The 22,686-nt window shown below is 45.1% G+C and overlaps 1 protein-coding gene across 3 annotated transcripts; it reads right to left on the reverse strand.

Moving 5' to 3' along the window:
- Positions 1–125: 125 nt before the first annotated feature.
- Positions 126–14,600, reverse strand: LOC137589571 (probable E3 ubiquitin-protein ligase makorin-1). Of its 3 annotated transcripts, none has more exons than XM_068307415.1 (8): positions 14,468–14,600; positions 13,805–13,936; positions 8,497–8,678; positions 8,012–8,235; positions 7,707–7,921; positions 1,743–1,853; positions 1,450–1,594; positions 126–815 (listed from the first exon to the last, which is right to left on the reverse strand). In XM_068307415.1, the coding sequence occupies exons 1-8, from the start codon at positions 14,536–14,538 to the stop codon at positions 603–605; spliced, it is 1,293 nt and encodes a 430-aa protein (XP_068163516.1). In that variant the 5' UTR covers positions 14,539–14,600; the 3' UTR covers positions 126–602. The 3 variants fall into 3 exon arrangements, with proteins under 3 accessions (XP_068163516.1, XP_068163515.1, XP_068163517.1); XM_068307414.1 differs by having other exon boundaries at positions 126–818; XM_068307416.1 differs by lacking the exons at positions 13,805–13,936; positions 14,468–14,600 and adding an exon at positions 12,570–12,942 and having other exon boundaries at positions 126–818.
- Between the last annotated feature and the right edge of the window lie 8,086 nt (positions 14,601–22,686).

Genomic DNA, 22,686 nt, shown 5'->3' on the forward strand with positions numbered 1-22,686 from the left:
GGGGTTCGCAGCTGTTTTTATGCCACTAGAGGGCGCCACCACATTCTAGGAACGCTCACACACATACACGCACCACGCACACATGTCGGTTGAAGGTGATGAAGGGAGGAAACATCAGTACAAAATAATGGCTATGAGCAGCTTTAATAAAGAAAACAGAAGATCCGGCCTTCAAGAGTAAAATCTTACATTTTGACAGTAAATGTTGGAGTGATCGTCAGGCTAACAGGAAGTGCTAACAGCCGTCAGTGATAAACGAGTCACACCCACACCCACAAAGAAACTTGACAATGTTTATTAGCAATATTTGAAGAAAGTTATTTTGTTAAATCTTATATTGACTTCTTTTTTGTTATTTTAGAATTATACCTCTTTACATGAACCGCACAAGACAGACTCACAATAGATGTCTAGAAAATGTTAGCACGAGCGCAATGGCTTGTGGGACTTTTTTTCTTTCATTTTTTATTTCATAAGTTCATTTATTGATGGCCTGCCACAAAACGGGGGAGAAGCTACTGTCCATCACTTTCACAAGACAGTCCATTCTATTTCCTAATATACATGTTTTTAAGGGGGGTGGGGGTCCAGTGGGGGTACCGCTATAGGTAAATTTCATAGAAATCGTCCAGGTCCTCGTGAAATAAGTCCCACTCATCCTCTGAATCCGTCACCTCGTCGTCGGTCCCGGCGGCCAGCAGCATCAGAAGCATCTCGCTCAGCTCGAACGTCACCATCTCCTCATCATCGTTGTCGAAGGAGTCTGTGCTCTCCCGCTCGTCAAAGATGTCCCACAGCGGAGTCCGCCTGGAGTTCTGCTGGACGGACACACACACGGACACACACACACACACACACACACAGACACACACACAGACACACACACACAAACACACACACACATCAGCCTTCATCCAGTGATGCAGGTTTGCAAAAATCAGACTCCAAATGTCTCCAAACGATGGTTTCCACTGATCAGTGCTTCCACTCAGCCAGCAGAGGGCGCTGCTGTGGAGACGCTGCTGTTCTTGGCAGGCCTTCAACAGAACACTGTGTTAAATAACACTCTGTCTGCACGATACTGCTGCTGTCTTTGTGCTTCTGTTCGACAGGTAGGGAACACGGATGGAAGACAGGATATCCAAAGGCCTGCAAATTCCGCCCCCAATTCAGCAACAGCTCACTACTCTCACTTGACCTATCTCTGTCCCCAGTCTATTTCTCTTTCCCAATCAACAGGTCAAGGCGGATGACCGCCCTCCAGAGCCTGGGTCCTGCCCGGAGTTTCTTCCTCAATGAGTTTTTCTCCGCCACCGTCGCTTATGCTTGCTCTGGAGGGCATTGTTGGTTTTCTATCTGTAAAACGTTTTGAAATATCTACAGATGTGATTAAGCGCTATATAAATAAAAGTTGATTGATTGAGAACCACCGCACTGGTGGCCCCTTACCCTGTTCCTGCCGTTGGATCCGGGCTGTCGGCGCGGGGGCTGGGCCTCCTCCAGTCGTCCATCAGGAAAGGCGTGTTTATAGAAGCAGTTGGCGCCAAAGGGACATGTGCCACGCCCCTCATCAAAGTACCGACACGGTTTGTTCCTGAAGGAGACCGAAAACACTGTCAGGGATTCAGACACATCAGACAACACCGACCACTCCACAGTTCAGATGTCTCCTGCAGATCTACAACAGCCCCACCCACTAGTGTAGCCCCACCCCTTACCCGTTTCTAGCCTGGCCCACTTACCGCATGCCGTCCTTGTATTTCTGGATGAGTTTCTGCTTGTCGTCCTTATCTTCCACCCAGTACTCACTCGGGATGACAAAGTTGGATGTTATTCGACACTCTGGGCAGGATCTGGAAATAATTAGAAAAAATGGGTTTACCATTTGAAACAGGGAACGTTCAGGAAGAAGCTCCTCTGAAGGAGATTTAAAAAAGTCTCAGTAGATGTTTGGTGAAAAAACGGGAAAAGGTGAATTAAATAAATTTTCTGGTTGGTTTACAGACGATTAATTAATGTGATGGAACACTTATCGCTAAAAATTTGTTCAAAGTACCTTTGAAACATATTTAGATAACATTTTTGATGCTTTCATGAAGATGAAAGATGAATATTTGTTATCCAAAGCTGTTTTAGTCAATCCACTGGACGTTAGAGATAGTTCTTGAAGATGTGCCGTCTCTCATCCAAGAGACTTCTTCAGTTCTAAAGGTGGCTGTTCTTGTCCCAGCTTATTAACCCTGTGGGGTGTGGTCAGTGCTATTCACATTCCAACGACCTTCGTTCAAACCCGTCTGGGTTCTTACAATTGTTTGTATTTTCTTGAGCAATACACCAGGGGTCAGCTCGGAGAATTGGTTAGAAACTGCCAGCATATGCCACTTGAATCGGGCTATGCCAAAGCTAAGGCTTTGCTTCAAGAACACTTCGGTAGTTCGTTAAAAATCGCAACAGCTTATCTGGAGAAAGTTCTCTCATGGCCAATGATAAAATCTGAGAATACGAAACATGTAAACAGTCATTAAGAAACTGCCTTATAAGCTCACAGATAAGTGGAGAGACGTTGCCTGTAATTTACAGGAGAGGTTCAATCGTAGAGCTACTTTCTGCAATATTGTTGAGTTTATTGAAACGCAGGTGAAAATTCTAAGTGACCCACTGTTTGGGGGTCTGCAGGATCCTCCTGCATTTGTAAAAGGGGATGTGAAGCAATCTAAATCTCAGAATTTCTCTAAGAGAAAGGGAAGTACCTTTGCCACCATGGTTGCAACAGTAGACAAGAAAATTGGATCTGGGATGACCAAATAAAAGAGCTCACCTGCCAAAGTTTGCTTGTTTTGTGGAGCTGGACATACGTTGGATCTGTGTCTTCTATTAGAAAAGAAGACACATGGCAAAAAAATCTCTTTCTTTAAGGAGCATGGTGTTTGTTTTGGGTGTTAGTGCATTGGGCACAGGAGCAAAGATTGTCGTAGACGTCTTACATGTAAAGTATGCAATTCAAACGTTGCACTCCAAGGAGAAGAAAGTTGGTTCCGCGCAAGCAAAAGGGGACACAGATAAAGCAAATGAAAATGCTTTAATCTCTGTGCAATCCAGTGGTCTTACTGGGGCCGGTGAGCGAGATTGTTCCCTCTCTACATTACCAGTTCGAGTGAAGTCCAAGAAGGGTCATGAAACATTGGTTACTTATGCTTTTCTGGATCCTGGAAGCTCAGCATCGTTTTGTTCGGAGGGACTCATGAACAGGCTTAATGTCACTGGAAGAAGAATGAGCATTCTAATGTGGAAAATGGGTCAGGACAGAGTTGTTAGCAGCTACATTGAGTCAGGTTTGGAGGTGGCCCGTTTGGACACACTGTTTTTGTGAGTTGCCTGATATCTTTACCTAGACCTGCATGCCTGTACAACAGGGAAATACAGTATACCTAAGCAGGAAGATATTCAAAGATGGCCACACCCTGATGGTGTAAAGATATTAGAGATTGACTTTGGAGTAGACCTTCTGATTTGCACCGACATTCCCAAAGCACTGGAGCCATGGGAGGTTGTTTGAAGTTCTGATGGTGGTCCTTATGCCATTAAAACCATGATGGGTTGGTCTATGAATGGCCCTCTTAAAGGAGAATGCAGTATTGACTCCAGTTGTGCGACGCAAGAGGTCACGGTCAATTGGATTTCCGTTGCTAGACTTGATGAACTGTGGGTACAACAAACTAAGATAGATTTCCCTGAATGCAATCAGGATGAACATACTGGTTTATCAAGAGAGGATCAGCAATTCATAGTGTCAGTCCCTAAATCAGCCAAGCTGGTTGATGGTCATTATAGCATAGGTTTACATTTGAGACAAAGTAACCTCAAATTGCCTAACAAGGAGTTGCGAAAGCCACTGTCTATTCAGCCTTTTGGATAGATAGTACTTCTGTATTGAAGTATATCAAGAAAAAAACTTCAAGGTTCAAAATGTTTGTGTCCAATTGGGTGTCAGAAATACATACATGATCAAATTTATCTCAGTGGAGATATGTGCATACCTCTGGTAGCTTGACATTGCAAATCATGCAGAACGCTGACTCCCATAACGTTCCGTTATACAGTACATGTTAATTCACGCTGCACATATTCGTCCGACCACTTTTTTTTTTGCTCAAGTTTCAAGTTTATTTTTTTATAACCCAGATTCACAATGTCTCAAAGGGCTTTACAATCTGCACATGGACGATATCCCTCTGACCTTTGTGCACTGCAAGCAGTGCGACTCTCGCATCGGATAAGGAACAACTCCCCCCAAAACCCTTTTAACAGGGGAAAAAATGGATGGGAGAAACCTCAGGAAGACTGCAGAGGAGGGACCCCTCTTCCAGGAGTGGACAGATGAAGCAATAGATACCGCATGTACATGCTCAACATAGTTACTATGAATTGAAATATTAAGAAAGCAATCAGATGACGTACCATCATGACAGGCATACTGAGTGAACAACTACTGAGTGTGCAAAATCCCATGTAGCACAGGTAGGTAGTATAACCTGCAGCCAGTGATGGCTAAGGGGGGTGTATCATCACGAATTGACACGATGTATCAAACGTTCAGTGATTCGTGTACGTTCGGCAAAAACACCTGAAACAAAACACCGAAACGGTGTTTTGTCTTGACCCCTGAACCCCTGAGATCGACTTACTGAACGCCTAGGGTTCAATCGTACCCAGATTAAGAGCCACTGCTCCGGAGGAGCTAAGGTGGAATCTTTCCTGAAGGATGAAAGTTTGGTGTAGGGACCCAAACTTTCTAGTTGGGTCCCTACACCACCTGAGTGTACTGGCCACCTGAGTTGATGTGGCCAGTAAATCCTGAACAACTGGGAATGGTTTCTCCTGAAGATCCAGAGGGTGAGTCTGTGGTGCTTGTAAATGTGGCTCAAGTTAATGAGCAGACAGACTTGTTCATGCAGTTCATCAGTTGCTTCTTATCCTGGATCCAATTGAAAAGAATGGTTGGTTGGCTCCTCAGGTTCAGGGGTTTGCTATTGGATCTTAGTCAAAAGTGGAAGCAATTCAAGGTAATGCTTGACCAGACTGGCTTGGATAAAGATCAACTTCAGGAAACGTTACATGACAGGATGCAGAGCATCAAAACCCGGGCTGCGAAAGGTTGTCTTTCTATTGATGAGTTCGATCAGGCAGAAACTGCTTTCATCAGCTTTTGTCAAAGGAAAGGATTTCCAGGTGAGATGGCAAGTTTGCAGAAACGGCAAACTGAAGAGAACAAGTCACCTCTACAAACTAGATCCCATAATCGAAGATGGTGTTCTTAGAGTTGGGGGTAGGCTGGGAAGGGCGGCCATGCCAGATGAGGCAAGGCATCCTGTCATAATGGCAAAGGATTTTCATATTACCAATCTTGTCCTTTGTCATATACATCAAATGACAGGTCATGGTGGGTTTAACTTTATGCTTTCGAAGCTACGCCAGAAGTACTGGATTCCAGGTGCTAGCATAACAATAAGAAAGACTGTCTTAAGTGCGTTGTCTGCTGTAGGCTGCATGCAGCACCAGGAAGTCGACGCATGGCAGATCTTCCTCAGGATCGAATTCTACCTGACGAATTTCCATTCACCCGTGTTGGGGTGGATTGCTTCAGACCTCCTGGATTGCTTGGATTGCTCCTTCCTCCGAAGGAGAAAAGAGCACAGCAAAGAGATATGGAGTTATTTTCATATATTTGGCAATAAGAGCTGTCCATCTTGTAGTGTTCTCTTTATGCACTGATTCCTTTATTAATGCCCTCAGACGTTTAGTGGCAAGACGTGGTCAATTGTTGAAGTTGCGTTCAGACAAGGGCACAAACATATTGGCGCTGAACGAGAGCTGAGGGAAGCTATAGGAGGGTGGAATCTAGCACAAATCAATGATGAGCTCTTGGAGATGCGTGAATGTTTAAACCCCCCTTTGGGTCACATCATGGCGGAGTGTGGGAGCGGTTGATACTGTGTGTTCGAAAGGTGTAAACTCGATGTTGAAAACACAGAATATCGATGACGAAGGTCTTTGCACAGTTCTATGTGAGGCGGAGTTTAGTGTCAACAGCTGTCCAATAACTAAAGCTTCCACTGATTCCAACGAATTGGAAGCACTGAAGAAGAAGAAGCATACTTTATTTATCCCGGAAATTACACTGTCACTCAGGTTAGTATAGTATACAGACCCCCTGAACACAATACACAAGGGGGCCTGTAAGCACACAGTTAGTACATACAGGTACACATCAAACTACACACATCAGGAGGCAGAGTGACGGGCAGCGGCTTCTGTGACGTGCCCCAAATTGAGCAAATTGAGGGGACGGCAGCTTGCACAAGGGCGCCTTGGCAGTGGAGCCGACACCTCCCACCGTTGACTCACACTCGGTTGGATGTTCTGGCGGGAGCGGGATTCGAACCCCTGATGGCGGGGCGTTCCTGTCTCCAAGATGATTGCTCTACCGCTGAGCTACTGCCACCCCACTGACTCCTAACCATCTTCTGCTTCTGAAGTCAAAGCCATCATTGCCTCCAGGTGTTTTCCAGAGAGAGGATATATATCCTCGATGTCGGTGGACACAAGTGCAGTATATGTCCAACTTGTTTTGGAAGCGCTGGGTCAAAGAGTTCTTGCCCCAACTGCAGGAGCTGCAAAAGTGGCAGAGCCACTGGTGATGTCGTTATCATTGTGGATGAGCCACGTAACTCGTAGCTCACTAAAAGATTTGTGGAGGATATCCCTGATAAGGGAGGATTTGTACGACGAATTTGCATCGAAACAAGGACTGGCTATTTGGATAGGCCTATCACCAAGGTGTGTCTGCTTCAGGAAGCGGAAGAGGCGTGAAGACCTGTGTGAACCTTTTTTCAGGGATATAAACTCTTACATGTATAAAGACTTGTGCTGATGTTTTTTCCATGTGTCAATGATCGCTTACATTATGTGAAGGCCTTGGGAAAGATGTAAGGGAAGCGTGGATGTACATCTTGTATTTTGAGTGTTCATGTTTGTCTCCTGCAGTTTAATGGTGGTGTAATTACTGCTTTAGCATGATTAGGGGCAGAATGTAGGAGCCATCCATGATGGTTGGACTGATATGTATGGTGCATGATGGTTCATGTGTGGGTATTGGATTGTGGTAGGAGGAGTGGCACTGGGGGTGTGTCTTAGAAGTTAATAATTAATGCCACTCACCTGTTTCACCGTATGCTTGTTGGTTATGACGTGGGGTGAACACCGGGGTGAAACTTTCTGTTGACTGCTTACGCTTGTGTTTTGATTATCTGCACTATGTCTTTGTTTTATGGGCACTCAGAATGACTAAGTGTCGATTGTGGTGCAGCGTATCAATAAACAAAGATTATTGATGAGATACAGAAGTCAAATGCCATTACTCAGATCACGCGTCATCAGGTAACTCCTGTGTTTAGCGTACGGCGGCTGTTTTGTCGTTCATTCATTTGTCAGCCGCAATAAATATACTAATGAGGGTCATTAGCATGAGACATATCACCTGGGTTAATCTGCTGCGATGATCTTTTTGGGAGTTTCCAAACTCCCAAAAAGATTGTGACCCTGTGTATACTAATGATCCTCATTAGTAAACAAAGGTGAAACTCGCATTTCAACGACCCCCCTACTACCCATCACACACTGACGACTCCCAAGAAGATCTGACTCACTTGATGATCTTGCTCTCAAACTGCTTGGCACTCCTCCACTTCCTGATGCACTTCAGGCAGTAGCAGTGGCTGCAGTTGGACAGGATGCCGAAGCGACGCTCACTGGGGTTGGCCTTCTCAAACACAACTTCCATGCACACACCACACATCATGTCCTTGCTGCGCTGGATGGCGAACGAGAGCTCCATGTCCTTCTCATGGGCCTCGATGCACGCCTGTGGACAGGTGCAGGAAGTGTGTGTATGTTACCACCATGTCAAAGGAGTGTGTGTGACAGCTTGTGTAGTGTGTGAGCAGGTTGATACCTTGGTGTGCTCTGAGCGCTGACTGATGTCGGTGGGGTGGAGCACCTGGAGGCCACACATGTCACACACGTCGCCATGGAGATAGGCACAGTTGATCCCATAGCGACACTCTCCCACAGCAGCATAGGGGCAGAGCTGCTTCCTCAGCTCCTTGTTCTCAGGCGTAGCGTCACCGTCACACTCCTCGATGAGGGGGGCGGAGCTCGCCATCTTCATCGGCTCAGCTGCAGACGAGCCACAACATCAAAAGATCAAAATACTGTTCACCATGATGCCCACACGCCTACAACCTGATCGGACTACACAAGTTCACTGTTGTCCACTTGCTTGTCAATGGATGAACAAAACGACGGTTTTACCAAATACCAACATGAACAACAGCCCAACCCCCACTTAAAAAAACATCCGCAGCCCTAAGTCTCCTCACACGTGGGACATAGGTGGGATCTAGTGCTTCTCCCCAACACACCACGCAGATCACTCACCCCGTCCACAGTACGGCTGTCCTGGAACAAACTCGGCCGCGTTGACCCAGTCTTGAGCCCCTGGGCCGGGTGTTGACCCACTGGGATCCAGGTCTGATGGGTCGAGCAGGGAGGCGGGGGGAGGCGGCAGCGTCGGGGGGGTCGGCGGCTCCTCGCTTTTGGGTGGTTTGCAGTGTTCAAACCTGAGGACACGCAAGTTACCATGTTCAAACAGAAAGGTAGGGTGATAGAAACCCATTACCTCCCCATGCATATCAACAGAAGGTTGGGTGATAGAAACCTCTCCATGGCCCTCCACCCCTCACATATTAACAAAATGTAGAGGGACGGAAACCCATTACCCTCCCTACATACAAACAGAACAGGGGAAAAACAACCCTTTTACCAAAACAGCCTAAAAGAGCTACATACAGTAGATCTGAAACTGCTGCTCCACACCACTGGTGTCAGGGTCAGTATGAACACAAGGCATTTTGGGATTTTTAATTAATGGTGAGAACATCTTAGAAACCTTTTCCCGCTTCACCTTAAATTCTGTGACCAGTGCTCCTCATCTTAGCTCTCATATCATTTACAGTCATTATAAGCAGTCACAACCAAACATAGCACAAGAGATAGTGCTGGGATGAGAAAGATTACTCTTAAAATCTTCTAGAACTAACAAAACAAGGAGAGAAGATAAGGAGACTTGGTGGTGGAATGAGGAGGTGCGGGAGTGTATACCGAGAAAGAGGTTAGCTAAGAGGAAGTGGGACACTGAGAGGACTGAGGAGAGTAGACAGGAGTACAGGGAGATGCAGCGTAAGGTGAAGCTAGAGATATCAAAGGCCAAACAAGGGGCTTATGATGACTTGTATGCTAGGTTGGACAGTAAGAAAGGAGAGACTGATCTATACCGGTTGGCAAGACAGAGAGACAGAGATGGGAAGGACGTGCAGCAGGTTAGGGTGATTAAGGACAAGGATAGGTGCCAGTAGTGTGATGGGAAGATTGAAAGAGTACTTTGAAGAGTTGATGAACGAGGAAAATGAGAGAGAACAAAGACTAGAAGAGGTCACTGTTGTGGACCAGGAAGCAGCAAAAATTAGTCAAGATGAAGTGAGGGGGGCACTGAAGAGGATGAAGAGTGGAAAGGCAGTCGGTCCTGATGATATACCTGTAGAGGTATGAAAGTGTCTAGGAGAGGTGTCAGTAGAGTTTCTGACTGGGTTGTTCAACAGGATCTTAGATAGTGAGAAGATGCCTGAGGAATGAAGAAGTGTGCTGGTGCCCATTTATAAGAACCAGGGCGATGTGCAGAGTTGTGGCAACTACAGAGGAATAAAGCTGATGAGCCATACTAAGGGCAGAAGTGAACATTTGTGAGCAGCCGTATGGTTTCAAGCAAAAAAAAAAAAAAGAGTACTACAGATGCAGTATTTGCTTTGAGGATGTTGATAGAGAAGTACAGAGGAGGCCAGAGGGAGCTGCATTGTGTTTTTGTAGATCTGGAGAAAGCTTATGACAAGATGCCCAGAGAGGAACTGTGGTATTGTATGAGGAAGTCTGGAGTGGTAGAGAAGTATGTTAGAGCAGTGCAGGACATGTATGAGGACTGTAGGACAGTGGTGAGATGTGCTGTAGGTGTGACAGAGGAGTTCAAGGTGGAGGTGGGACTGCATCAGGGATCAGCTCTGAGCCCCTTCTTGTTGCTATGGTGATGGACAGGCTGACAGATGAGGTTAGACAGGAATCTCCATGGACTATCAATCTCCATGGTGTCCGTAGTTTCCAGTGTGCTGTCATACGTCATTGTGTGTTGGGGTGGTGGGGCCAGGAAAAGAGATGTGGATCGTCTTAACAGACTTAGACGCAGAGCGGGCTCAGTGGTCGGGCTGAGCCTGGACTATGGAGATGTTTCTGGAGAGCAGGACCATGTCCAAAGTCAGACCTATCATGAATAACACCAGCCACCCCCTGCACACCACCTTTTCCCAGCAGAGAAGAACCTTCAGTGGCAGACTGCTGTCACACAGCGCCTGCACAGAGAGGCTGAGGTCCTCCTTCGTGCCCCATGCCATCAGGGGGTACAATGACTCTCAGGAGGAGCGGCGGGGAGGTGGCGAGGTCAGCATGCGGTTGAATGGAGGGGAGGAGATGGGATGTCAGCCTGTACTGCAGTGTAGTGGGGCCAAGGTGTTCTGATGTTGTGATATTAGATAGTGACATGCCTTACATTGTAAGAAGGGTGTACCTTACCCACCATGTGGGCCTCCTGCTAATTTTCCCTTGCACTTTTTGTGTTATTTTATTTCATACATTTTCGTTTTAGTTTAGTATATTCCTGTTGGTGCTACATGTATCTGTTAGTGTAGTGTATGTAGTGTCTGTGCAATTTCCTCTGGGATTAATAAAGTATATATCTATCTACGATGTTTGCAGATGACATTGAGCTGTAGTGAGAGCATGGACCAGGTGGAGGAGAAAGCTAGAGAGGTGGAGATTTGTCCTGGAAAGGAGAAAAGTGTCAGGTGTGATGTGTGATAGAAGAGTTTCAGCTAAAATGAAAGGAAAGGTGTACAAAACTGTGGTGAGACCAGCGATGTTGTTTGGTCTAGAGACAGTGTCACTGAGGAAAAGACAGGGGACAGAGCTGGAGGTAGCAGAGATGAAGATGCTGAGGTTCTCTTTGGGAGTGACCAGGAAGGATAGGATCAGGAATGAGTACATCAGAGGGACAGCACACGTTAGAGGTTTTGGAGATAAAGTCAGAGAGGCCAGACTGAGATGGTTTGGACATGTCCAGAGGAGAGATAGTGAATATATTGGTAGAAGGATGCTGAGTTTTGAACTGCCAGGCAGGAGGCCTAGAGAAAGACCAAAGAGGAGGTTTATGGATGTTGTGAAAGAGGACATGAAGGTAGTTGGTGTGAGAGAAGAGGATGCAGAAGACAGGGTTAGATGGAGGCAACTGATTCGCTGTGGCGACCCCTGAAGGGAAAAGCCGAAAGGAAAAGAAGACTAACACAACAATAGAGTCAGTTCTGACAGTGTGAAGATGCTACTGCTAACTGCTAACCCATCTGTTCCAAAAGACACTTCAATGAATGAGCAGGACGCTAAGGCTCCGCATAAATACATGAGATGAGAGCGCTGCGGCTCAATGGCCCTGGGAAAAATCAAACAGTGGGGGGCTGGGGTGTTATGGTTGGGGGAGGGGGGTTATATTTACCATGCAGACTGCAGTGCACTTTGTCTGGCCCTGGGAGACACAGCAGATAAAAAGAGGGGGACCCACACAGACAGAAGGTGGCTGATAGACACCATCATAACAGGGGACCCCACCCCCAAGACCCCCACAGAGACAAACTCTCTGGCCTCTCAACAAGGTCAAACAAATCACGAGGACTCCTTCGTGCGTATGGACTAAACGCAACACAACCCTGGGATGGGGATACAAAAAAAAAAAACCTACTGCTGGAGGTGGTGGAAGTCTGATCACCATGGTAACTGAGGGGATGCTTCAGTCAGACATGTAGCAGACAGCCTGCCTGCTGCTGTCTTCACAACAGAGGGAGTCTAATCTGCTTCTCAAAAGGGACCAGAGCTCAGTCACACACACTGAACACACACTGAACACACACTGAACACCAGATTTAGAAAGCCTGGCTGACACTGATTTCAGCCCATCATCCAAGTGAAATCCCATTCCTGTGAAATTTACTTCTGACGAGAAATCCATCATGTATTCCTCATGGACTTTCTGTTGTCAGTGTGTAGCAGTCGACACACAAAGAACTTAAAGGACACTGTCCACAGATGAGCCCGCTCCATCACTGACCACACAGGAAAGAACCTTCAACAGAGTTGTGTGAACAGAACAGACACTAACCCATGAGCAGAAGCTTCATGACTAAAAAAAGAGGAGGAAACACACTCTGATCTGTTGAGCCTAAGCAGTCTGGATTGGACTTCATCCTCCAACATAAAGATGACCATGACTCAAAACTAAAGCACTGAGTCAGAGTAAAGTGTGTGGAGTCCTCCAGGTAAAGGCAGGTCAAGAAGAGCAAAGCAGAATGAGGAGAACTTACTTCAGGCTGGTTGAAGACATGTCTGCAGGTCTCAGTCATCCACGTCAGGACTCCTTCAGTTGTGACTCACTGCTACTGAGTCCAGACACTTATAGTCCTGCTGGGGCAGAAACTCACCCCCACAAACCCCAAACACAATGAGGATCGTTAGGAGTCCTTCCCACTTAAGTGGGCCGTTGTCTCGCCCACCTTCATGTGAGCTGTATCCAGGTGTGAATGTGAAAGGTGGTCTCAGGTCTCTGCTCCAACAGGAGTTACTGTCAGTCAGAACTGAAGAAGACTCTCAGACGAGAGGTGAAGCGTCTTCAACCAACCTGGAGGAAGTCCAGTTGACTGTGTTCTAATGTCATGTTACTAGAAACAGTCGTTAGACGTTTCACAAATCAAACACACTGTTTTTTAATTTAATTTGCAGCGTTTTGTATTCGGTGGGAAAAAGGGTGTACTATTTGAAAATAGAAATAATAGAAATAAAAAATATATAGACAAATGCCATCTGAAATACCTACGACCAAATATATCTGTTAGCCTCATCATGGAGCGAACACACAACACACAGCAGATGACTGTAGCCTGGTTTCCACTCACTACACTCAGCGGACTGACGAACAGATTCACTACAGACGCAGAAAGTAAACATCAAATTCTAGTCTGTTTTCATCCTCACTGATTCTTCACAGACGAGTTACACTATTTCCTCTGATCGTGTTTGTCTCTTTTCTTTAGTTCGTAATCCCTTATACTCCACATCCCATCATGCCTAGTATGGGGCCAGCGGCCATGAAGAACTGGTGCAAAACATTTTTTCTTAAGATTTTTATCAACTGAGTGACCTTGGCTTGCAGAACAACCCTGACTGCTTTCAGCAGCCTAATAACCCATCAGGTTCAGACCAGACCTCCAGAAAGGATTCTCATCAAGACCCAACAACAGATGTGTGTAAAACAATCAGGAGCTCTCCCTTCGCTGGAACGCGTCATCCACACTGATGGCGCCAACAGGAAGCTCTAGACGAGACAACACCACCGCTCAAGGACGCAACCACGACCCAGCGGAGTTTGTGCGACCACGGACCCACCGACGCCTCCGACAGACAACATCTCAACATGATGGAGGTTCAGCAGTCACGTTGACTTCTGAGAAGCCCGGTCAGAGGAACCAGAGCCCGTTTTAGACAGAGGCACTGAGGAGATGTGATGGATCCCATAGTGAGCCGTCACATCCGGTGTGTTTACCTGCAGCGGTCTCCAAACACACAGTTTCCCTTCTGGAAGAACTTGCAGATCATGGCTGCTGGTTTGCTGCTGGTCAGGTCGTGGGAGTAGCGACAGTTGTCTCCTTCTTTACAAAGACCGTGCATGAAATACCTGCAGGACAACACGAGAACAAAGAGTCAGCAGAGTCCATTTAGGGGAAAACATGTCTGTTGTCATGTTCAGACCGGAAGTCAAGCTCAGGGCCATGGGGGGTCAGGCTGGAGGAGCCCACACCTGGAAGCAGCTCCCGTCCTAACAGCACCAGCTCATCCCAGCCCGATCACACGGTCCCACTCGTGTCGTGGGTTCACCTGAGCCGGTCCGTCCGGTTCCCGGGGCTGGACTCGGTCAGCGGACAGGAGCGGCTCTGCCCACGGACAGCTGGTCGTGTCGGTGTCGGTGTCGTGTCCCCCGGCACTGACCGAGCTAACGGTCCCGCTGAGTGCAGCTGCTAACCCGACTAACTAACCTAGCAGCAGCCGCTGGTTAGCATCCAGCTACATTAGCTCAGCTAGCCCCCAGCTGACCGAACCGCCGCGGGCTGCTGTCAGGCGGCAGGGGCGGTTTGTGCCCCCCTCCGGGGTGAAACCACGCACCTCGCCGCCACCCCCCACCCGTGGGCTCCTGATTATGTGGCCTTACCGGCAGGTAACGTGTTTGGTCCAGCCGCCCGTCCCTGGTGAAGCCACCGTCGCGACTGCTGCCTCCGCCATTGCTGTTTATGTTGAGGAGCTAGGCCGGATGTTCCGGAAAGCTCCGCTCCGCTCGGCCTCTTCCGCATATGTACGGTTCCAGCCGAAGAGCGACGGAAACACCCGAACGAGGCCGGGGGCTTCCGCCGGCAAAACGAACACAACGCATGTAAATACAAGCATGATGCGTCAAAAAAGTGATCATCAATGTTCCTCTGGGTGGATGATGAATGGATGGATGATGGATGGATGATTAACGGATGGAGTCTTTTATAATATACGGCAGCGTAGAGCTGCCAGACCAAGAAAATAAAAACCGGGACGTATCTCGTTATTTCGTGATACGTATCTCGTTATTTCGTGATACGACTTTTTCAAAGTGGTTTTATTTACTGTCTGCTGGCCATCAGTAAATCATGGCTCCTTTACATGATGCCATTGAATTATATTTCATGCTTGGCTTGAGACATGGTGAGATTTTACAGTTATTGGGCTCCGTGGATGACATTTATATAAAGATGCGTACCCTAAGACGACACTTGAAAAAGATGGGGCTATACCGGAGGAAAAACGAGTCGGACCCTCTTGAGGGTCGTTCCTCATTGATGAGCTGGAGGGACACAGCCGGCTGCATGGATACAAGCTCCATCATGTCAACATAACATTCATTCATTCATTCATTCATTCATTCATTCATTCATTCATTCATCTTCTAAACCGCTTAATCCGCAAACGCAGGTCGCGGGGTCAACATAACATCTTTTCACGAAATAACGTGATACTATCACGAAATAACGTGATACGTATCACGAAATAACGAGATACGTATCACGAAATAATGTGATACTATCACGAAATAACGAGATACGTATCACGAAATAACGTGATACCATCACGAAATAACGTGATACGTATCACGAAATAACGAGATACGTCCCGGTTTTTATTTTCTTGGTCTGGCAGCTCTACGCTTCCGTAATAATAACAGAAGAACAACATGAACAGGAGATAGAAGTTCAGATTATCTCTGTAAAATTTCATTTCATGAGAAGAATTTAAAGAACTGAAGAGGAAAACAAACAGTGGCTCTCTCTCTCTCTCTCTCTCTCTCTCTCTCTCTCTCTCTCTCTCTCTCTCTCTCTCTCTCTCTCTCTCTCTCTTTATCTCTCTATCTATCTATCTATCTATCTATCTATCTATCTATCTATCTATCTATCTATCTATCTATCTATCTATCTATCTATCTATCTATCTATCTATCTATCTATCTATCTATCTATCTATCTATCTATCTATCTGTAGCCATTATTTTCTTTTACAAATCTTTCTCAACACAACAACTACATAATGAATTGTTGCCATTTACTCTTTAGGGACTTTCTCTTTTGTATATTCTATTCTATCTTTGTATCATTCATCTTCCGAACCGCTTTATCTGCCGTAGCGGGGAGCTGGAGACTATCCCGGCTGTCTTAGGGTGTGAGGCAGGGCAACTCCGGGCATGACACCAGTGTGCCGCAGGACCACACAAAGACAGACAACCATACACGCTCACACTCACACACTACGGGCAATTTGTAATGGCCAATTAACCTGAAGTGTGTGTTTTTGGAGGTGGGAGGAAGCCGGAGAACCTGGAGAGAACCCACCCACGGGGAGAACATGCAAACTCCACACAGAGCAGGACTCAAACCCTGAACCACCTTACTGTGCAGCGACAGCGCTACCCACTGCACCATGTAATGTAATGTTAATTTGTTCTCATCAGCAGTTAACCATAGCTACCATAGGAGAACGTCTTCATCAGGAAATGAACAGTTGAATGAATGAACAGAATGAACTTTAACTACCAAGTTCATGCACACAAATAAGGAATTGTGAATTCGGCTCACAATGTATTAGCACAGGGATTCCCAAAGTGTGGTGCGTGCACCACAGGTGGTGCGCGAGCTGCCGCTAGGGGGTGCGCGAGTGTAATGGCAGCTGAGCACCTTGAAATAATTAAATAAATAATTTAAACACTTTTTAATGGATGATTAACAGTTTAAATATTTAAATTCATTCACGTAAATCATTTGTAATTTTCAATTAAAAAACGTTTTGGGAAAATTTTAAATAAAAAAAAACAACCCAAAATGCACTTGGCTTTCTCCTAGCTACGTGCTAGCTTGTTGTGATAGCAACAACAATAATACGCCGAAATGCATAACTGGTTGAAAACGGGCAGTCTGTCCGGTATTAAATCTGGGAGGAATGAAAGAGGACAGGATACTTTGGCCCAACTGAGAGCTGTGCAGTCTACCAGGCTGAAGAAATCGAGCAGGAAAAAGAGAGTGATGATGACGAGACAGGGGAAACTGAAAATGAGGAGCACAGAACACAGAAAACTCACCCGGACACTTCATCGGGAGAAGGGGGTAAAGAACACAATGAGATTCGTACTCAAAAGAGAAAACATGATGTTGAACTTGGGCCTATGTTATTTTGATTCTTTGTGGCGGAATAGCATGTTTGTTAGCATTTAATAACTGTTACAGTTTGTTAAATAGGCCTATTTGTTACATGGTAATAACTGCTGTTCATCACTCATCAGCAGTCTTCCATCACCTCATTTCAGGACACCAGTGTTTGAATTTTGGACAATAAGGACACATGGTTTGAGAGAGGAGTGAAAGAAGCCATCTTTCCATAGATGGAAGGCCCAAGATTATTGAAGGATTGTTAAAGTAATGCTTGTTCTTCGACTCGACAATTTATTCCTGTTTTTAGAGAGAATCTTTCTTTCATTCAGTCTTGCTTTTGACAAACAGGTATACATTATTGATTTGAAACGCAGGAAGAATCAAAAAAAGGATCATCAGATTCTAAATTTCCTTCTGGGCCAAGCAAAGATGGCGATTTATCTAAGCAGGAAGGAGAAGGTTGAAGGTCCGTCTGATTGCAGTGCAGCAGCAATTTCAAGAAGAATGTGTCCAGCAAGAATCAAAATCGATTTGAACTATTTCAGAGCTATGAATGATTTAGAGTGTCTCATGTTCCGTGTTGAGTGAGGAACATGTGTTCAGTCAGTGGTTGGTTTAATTCAAGTATATTTTGCTGATGTTTCTACATATTATATTACTTGTTTTTCAAATGTGAGTTCCTGTTTGATTGAATCTCTTGGATTTTGTGTCAACGTGAGTATCTTGTATTTCGACCTTTTTGAATAAACATGGTTTTAAAAATCAAAAATCAATCTTCTTATGATGATGATGATGATGATTATTGTTATTATTATTATTATTATTGTTGTTGTTGTTGTTATTATATTATTATTCACACCTCAAAGGTTTGAAGCTGAGACAAGGCCAACCACTACCAGAACTAAAGAAGACTCTTAATGAAAGGTGAAACATCTTCAAGGAACTTTCTTTCAACTCCAGTGGATTGATTCAAACAACTTTAGATTATGAATTTTAAGTTTAAAATGGAATAAAAATAAAATGTTTACAAAGGTGCAGGTATATGCATCGTTTACAGGAACTTTCATTTTCAGGACTTTATTTAGCTGGTAAAAGAATTCCAGGTCTGGACCAGGTAGATCTTCAGTCAGTATCTTCAGTGTATTCCAAACAAGGTTTACTGAAGAAGTTTACAAGTTGGTGAGGATACAGCGCTGGGCTCTCCAACAAAAGCAGCAACAAACGTCTGAAGAAAAGCCTTGAATGTCCATTTATTGTGATCTTTATAGTGTTTGGTTTAGACTGTCCTTAAAGAATGAGCTCACCTGCATTTTGGACCCAAATGCAGGACACCAAAGGCAAATCTTTCTTCCATGATTTATTCAAAACTCTAAGAATTCTCCAGACAGGCAAGAAACAGAACAGACTTCCAGGAACCAAAGTAGAGAGAACAAGTAACTAGCTCTCATCCCACCTGGCTTAAAAAGCCTGATGAAGGTTTCACCAATAAAGTTCAGGTGTGAATGCCAGTAACTGGTGTGGGGAAGCGCCTCAGGTGTGGAGAGGACCAACAGGTGTGGAGCCGTGGCTCCACCCACGAGTTTGGCCTCTCTCCCTGCCACACACCAGCACAGCCAAACTGAACCGTGACACATTAGTCTGAGTCAGGCTGACCCTTACGGAGAGTTGAGCCAAACACTAAAGACATCACGGCCAATGAACATCTGGGGCTGAGTTCTATTGCTGCATCTGTTGAAGAGTCCAGCGTTGTATCCTCACCAACTCTAACTGCTAAACTTCAGTAAATTCTTCTTGAGCCGTAAATTGTCTCATCAGTGAAGATACACTTCTCAACCTAGATAAAAGAACCCAAGAGTGTTTTTGCTAGTGTTTGAGAAGACAGATTTGGCAAGTAGGGGAGGGAGAAGCAAAGGACAAGGGCACAGATGTGTGATTAGATGGTGTTAAGAAAGATGATGAGTTGGAATGGACCTTCTTGGGAGGAGTGGGCCATCGTTATGAGAAAGATGGTTTCATAAGTGCCATGTTCACCAATCTGGACTCTGAGGAGACAGAACTCCATCACTACAGTCTAGATTAGATTGGGTGAAGCAAAGTCATCTGTACTAGAGGCATCTGCACACACACACACACACACACACACACACACACACACACACACACACAGCAAAGTCACAAAGAAGGTTCTTGTTGCTTAGCTCAGGAGATTCCTGGGATTTCCTCAATAGATGCAAAAGGGCAGATCTCAGATCTCCTCTTGGAGCTCCACACTCGTTCTAACATTTTTCCCAAACTTCACCAGCAGACAAGGAGCAGCAAAGAAAGTCCTGGTGATCTGCATCTGTTTCTACCAGGAACAGCTTAAATTGTCTATGCTCTTGTCCCGTAGCTTGGTTAATGTGAACAGGACTTACAACTGGATTAGTAAACTGCAATCTAGATTCCACACAGTTTACAGGTGATGTAGTGAAGGAAAATAATATCCCCAAAAGGTTCTTCCCTAAGTTGATCCTGAATTTAAGTCCATGGTGATAAATTCACTACATAGTAATAAGTTCCCTGCTGTCATCCAGCTTCATTGTCTGGATGACAGCAGTCATCTGCTTCTACCAGTCGTCTCCCTGCATTTCTCCTTTCAGGTACTCCATGGTCAAAAACTCCTCCATATCTCCAAACTGTTATTAATCCCTTGGATAAAAACCAGCAGTGTCTTTTATGTCATTACTTTCAATCAAGGCTAAGAGTACTACAGATGTAGTATTTGCCTTGAGTATGTTGACAGAGAAGTACAGAGAAGGCAAAGAGGGAGCTGCATTGTGTTTTTGTAGATCTGGAGAAAGCTGATAGATATTTTATTAATCCTGGAGGAAATTGTACACTCAGACAGGAACTGTGGTATTGTATGAGGCAGTCTGGAGTGGCAGAGACGTCTGTTAGAGCGGTGCAGGACATGTATGAGGACTGTAAGACAGTGGTGAGGTGTGCTGTAGGTGTGACAGAGGAGTTCAAGGTGGAGGTGGGACTGCATCAGGGATCAGCTCTGAGCCCCTTCTTGTTGCTATGGTGATGGACAGGCTGACAGACGAGGTAAGACAGGAATCTCCATGGACTATGATGTTTGCAGATGACATTGTGATCTGCAGTGAGAGCAGGGAACAGGTGGAGGAGAAGCTAGAGAGGTGGAGGTTTGTCCTGGAAAGGAGAGGTGTTCGAAATAACCTAAAAAACCAAAGACTGCATTCCCCCTCCACTCCACAAGGTGGTGGAAGCTCTTCCTGTCTGTCATTGCCTCCCCTATGAATACAGGAAAGAAAGGGCAGAACTTCATCTTTGTCACTTAACACATGCTGCTGAATCTGGTGATATATGCTGTGTGTCTTTTGATATTTCATTCTAAGTGAAGTTATCTTTACTGAATACAATTTACTGTGCATGTAAGTTGAAGGCGGCATGGTGGCGTAGGGGTTTTTCACTGCTGCCTCACAGCAAGAAGGTTAGGGGTTCAAACCCCATCATTTCCACCATGGCCTTTCTGTGAAGAGTTTGCATGTTCGCTCTGTGCCTGAATGGGTTTTCTCCGGGTTCTCCGGTTTCCCCCCATTATCAGGGAATATTAGGTCATGTTGGACCGTAGTTGCGGCGCGCCCGGGGTGCAGTGGCTCAGGACCAACCATCCATCTGTCCTTGAAATTTCGTTGTACCATCCCTGTGTGTGTATAATGACAAATAAAGAAAGTTTGACTTTTTTTTTTACTTTAATGTTAATTTAATCATGCATTTAACTCATTTCATGTTTATAATTTAATTATACATTTTACTAATTTCATGTTTGAACCTATTGTTTTTGGGCATAGTATGGTTATCATTTGCCTGCTTCACAGAACCACTAGCATACGTCACTGGCACTCATCCAGAGTGTCACCAATAAAGGACTGAAACGCAACCTTTGCTTCCTGTGTGGTCAGTGTGGCTCCAGCTGGAACTTTAATTTCCAACAAGCCGCAGTAAGACAGAGTACTTGTGTGTGAATGAGAGGGACCCAAGTGGAAGAAGGAGGTTACAGGGAGAAGAGATCAAGAAGGAGGAGGATTGCAGGGTCAACAGTCGAGAGCAGGGGTCACCAACCCGCAGGCACCAGGTTGCCCCCAAGGACCACATAAGTTGCCCGCAGGCTGTTCTAAAAATAGAACAACTTACGCCACTACTCACTACTAAAATTTAATTTAGTCGTAGTGAGTAGTACATCACACTTGCATTTCTATAGATTTGAAAATGTCAGTATCTTAAAAATGTTAATTATACATGAATTTTAGATAAGTTTAAGTCATCTCTGACCTACTCTAGTTCAAAGGTCAGTATGGTGCACGTGACAAAACCAGTGCTAGTGGATAGTAAGCTAGCAGGCACAGCGCAGATGGACGCTGAATGCAATTTCTGGCCCCAAAACGTGGCAGAAAAAAGAAATCTTACCACTTTCACAATGAATGACGGGCCGGCACACCAGCTTTATTACACAATGCCAAAATGATCCAGACTCTCCAAAATCTCTGCACAACCACTGCATCATTCATCAGCAAGCGATTTGTGCGAAAGTGATTGGCTTCGATCACATGACTCCTGTTGTGAAGATCATAAACAGCATCTTCTCCAAAGCTAAACACAGAATGTGATGTTACTGGATGAGCTTTAAGCTGAATATGGTGACCAGCTATTACACATAGAAATAAGATCGCTTAACAGGGGACGGATTCTTCATTGTTTTCTGTCACATCTGGGTGAAATCAAAGAGTTCATGCACTCCGAGGGGGAAACTGAACCATCTGAACAGAAAGGTAAAGATAAAACTGTTGCTCACATGATCAATGCAATAAACACATTTAATTCCAAGGTGATCATTTTTTTTCCAGAAAAAAGTGCTGTATTTTCCCATTCAGTGTTAAATGACAATGTTGCTGCATCTGAAGCTTTGGATGAAGCGGTAAAAAAGTACTCCCAAGTCATAAACAGACTAGGACAGGAATTTGAAGAGAGGTTTTCTGATTTTGAGCAGCTTGAACCATGTGTGTCATTTATTACAAATCCTTTCATACACGTAGACGTGACATCCACTGCTGAGCAGCTCAGTGCTTTGTTCAGTTTGAACGCTGGTGAGGTAGAGATAGAAATCCTAACGCTACGAATGACCTCCATCTCAAAGCTCATCAGTCTGCACTAAACCTTTGGTGCCTTGTGGACAAGGAGAAGTATGGTGGAATATACACAGCAGCTATGAAAATTGCCTGCTTTTTTGGTTCAACCTATCTCTGTGAATCAGCCTTTTCCAACATGAACTTTATCAAGTACAAACACAGAACACGCCTGACTGATCCACGTTTACAGGACTCACTGAGAATTATTCACCACATTATAACACACTGGTGGGCAGCATGCAGTGCCAGGCCTCCTGCCGTCATAGTAAATGAGCTGACCAATCACAGACAGTCTTTTCTCATTATACTACAGCAATATTGATCAAAAATATTGCACAAAATGTTAAATGTTCTGAAATAATTTGTTCTTGTTCAAACAAAAAAGTGTTTTCTTGTCTTAAAAATGATAGAAGTGATTATTTGCATTAAAAATACAGCAGGTGTCCCCCTGACTTACAAATGTTTGAGCAAATAAACAAAGTGTTTAATGTTTAAACATGTTTTTCTGACTGTTATTG

The sequence above is a fragment of the Antennarius striatus genome, chromosome 22 (genome assembly GCF_040054535.1).
Source record: "Antennarius striatus isolate MH-2024 chromosome 22, ASM4005453v1, whole genome shotgun sequence".
In the NCBI taxonomy this organism is placed as follows: Eukaryota; Metazoa; Chordata; class Actinopteri; order Lophiiformes; family Antennariidae; genus Antennarius; species Antennarius striatus.

Excerpts from the sequence above, each read along its gene's own strand:
- LOC137589571 (XM_068307414.1), bottom strand. The coding sequence starts at position 14,538 with ATGGCGGAGGCAGCAGTCGCGACGGTGGCTTCACCAGGGACGGGCGGC. Across the intron at positions 7,922-8,011 it reads AGCGCTCAGAGCACACCAAG|GCGTGCATCGAGGCCCATGA; the intron begins GTATCAACCTGC and ends ACCTGTCCACAG. Across the intron at positions 1,854-7,706 it reads TTTGAGAGCAAGATCATCAA|ATCCTGCCCAGAGTGTCGAA; the intron begins GTGAGTCAGATC and ends AATTATTTCCAG.